The sequence below is a fragment of the Stegastes partitus genome, unplaced genomic scaffold, assembly GCF_000690725.1.
Source record: "Stegastes partitus isolate 25-593 unplaced genomic scaffold, Stegastes_partitus-1.0.2 Scaffold5211, whole genome shotgun sequence".
In the NCBI taxonomy this organism is placed as follows: domain Eukaryota; kingdom Metazoa; phylum Chordata; class Actinopteri; family Pomacentridae; genus Stegastes; species Stegastes partitus.
The window spans coordinates 1-1,161 of record NW_007582942.1 but is presented as its reverse complement, the minus strand read 5'-3'; the positions used below and the strand labels follow the sequence as shown (position 1 = coordinate 1,161).

Sequence of the window (1,161 nt, the reverse complement as noted above, 5' to 3'; positions counted from 1 at the left end):
AACGAGATGCTGCAAGAAGCTGAAGCAGCGATACAGAAAGAAATGGAGAGAATCCTGAAGGAGAAGGAAGAAGAGATGAAGAGAGAGAGAGAGGAGCTGGAGAGAAAACATGAGGAAGAAATGGAAGCAATGAAGAAAAGAATAGAAGAAGAGAGAGCAGAAATGGAGGTCGAAAGACAGCAGAGAGACAAAAAACTCCAAGAACTGCAGGAGAACATCAACAAGCAGTCTGAAGAGAAGAAGAAAGAACAAGAAATGAGAGAAGAAGAAGACAGGAGGAAAAGAGAGGAAGAAGACATTCAGCAGCAGAAATGGAAACAAAATATTGCAGATCTGGAGGAAAAATTAAGATCAGAGTCGGAATCAAAGGAAACGATTGACATCGAGCTGGAACGTTTTAGAGAAGAAATGAGGGAACAACAACAGGCCTGGGAGAAGGAAAGAAATGATCTGAGGGACAAACGGAAACAAGAAGATGAAGAGAAACAAGAAACACTCAGGAAACTCAAAGAAAATCATGAGCAGGAAAGAGAAAAACATGACAATCAAAGAAGGGAAGAGGACAGAATCAGAAGAGAACAGGAGGAGAAAGTGAGGGAAGAATTGGAGCGCTATAAGACAGAAATTATGAATTTGCAGAAGAAGTCGGAAGAGGACGCCAGAAAACAAGCTGAAGAATTCAATGATTTCAATGAGAAAAGGGAAAAGGACTTTGCAGCTCAGATAGACAAACACATGGAAGAAATAAAGGATCTGAAGAAAAACCTGCAGGACAAACAGAACGATTATGAAACATTAAAGAATCTGTCGGAACACAATGAAAAAGTTAGAAAGCAAGAAATAAATGAACTGCAGGACAAACACAAAGGAGAAATGGCTGATTTAATCCTGGTACTGCTGACCCAGAAGAAGGAAAACAAGAGAAAAATCAGAAAAATGCAGGAATCACACAAAAAAGAGGTAAACAGACTAAAAACAAAGCTGTCAGCAGAAAACAAAGAAGAAGAGAAAGAAGAAACTGGTAACTTAAAGAAAAAGCACGAAGACCGAATGAAAGAGTTGGATCGCTCAACACAACCCAAAGAAGAAAAGATGGAAGAAAAGAAGAAGCTGTCCATCAAACACGACCAAGAGATGAATGACTTAAAACTGAAACTTTTA

The 1,161-nt window shown here is 39.1% G+C and overlaps 1 protein-coding gene across 1 annotated transcript; it reads left to right on the top strand.

The window, feature by feature from the left end:
- Window positions 1–6: 6 nt before the first annotated feature.
- LOC103376417 (golgin subfamily A member 6-like protein 1) lies at window positions 7–974 on the top strand (the record flags this gene model as incomplete). The annotated part of the gene is made up of 1 exon (XM_008306766.1): window positions 7–974. A coding segment is annotated over exon 1 (968 nt), but the record flags the coding sequence as incomplete, so codon positions are not given.
- Between the last annotated feature and the right edge of the window lie 187 nt (window positions 975–1,161).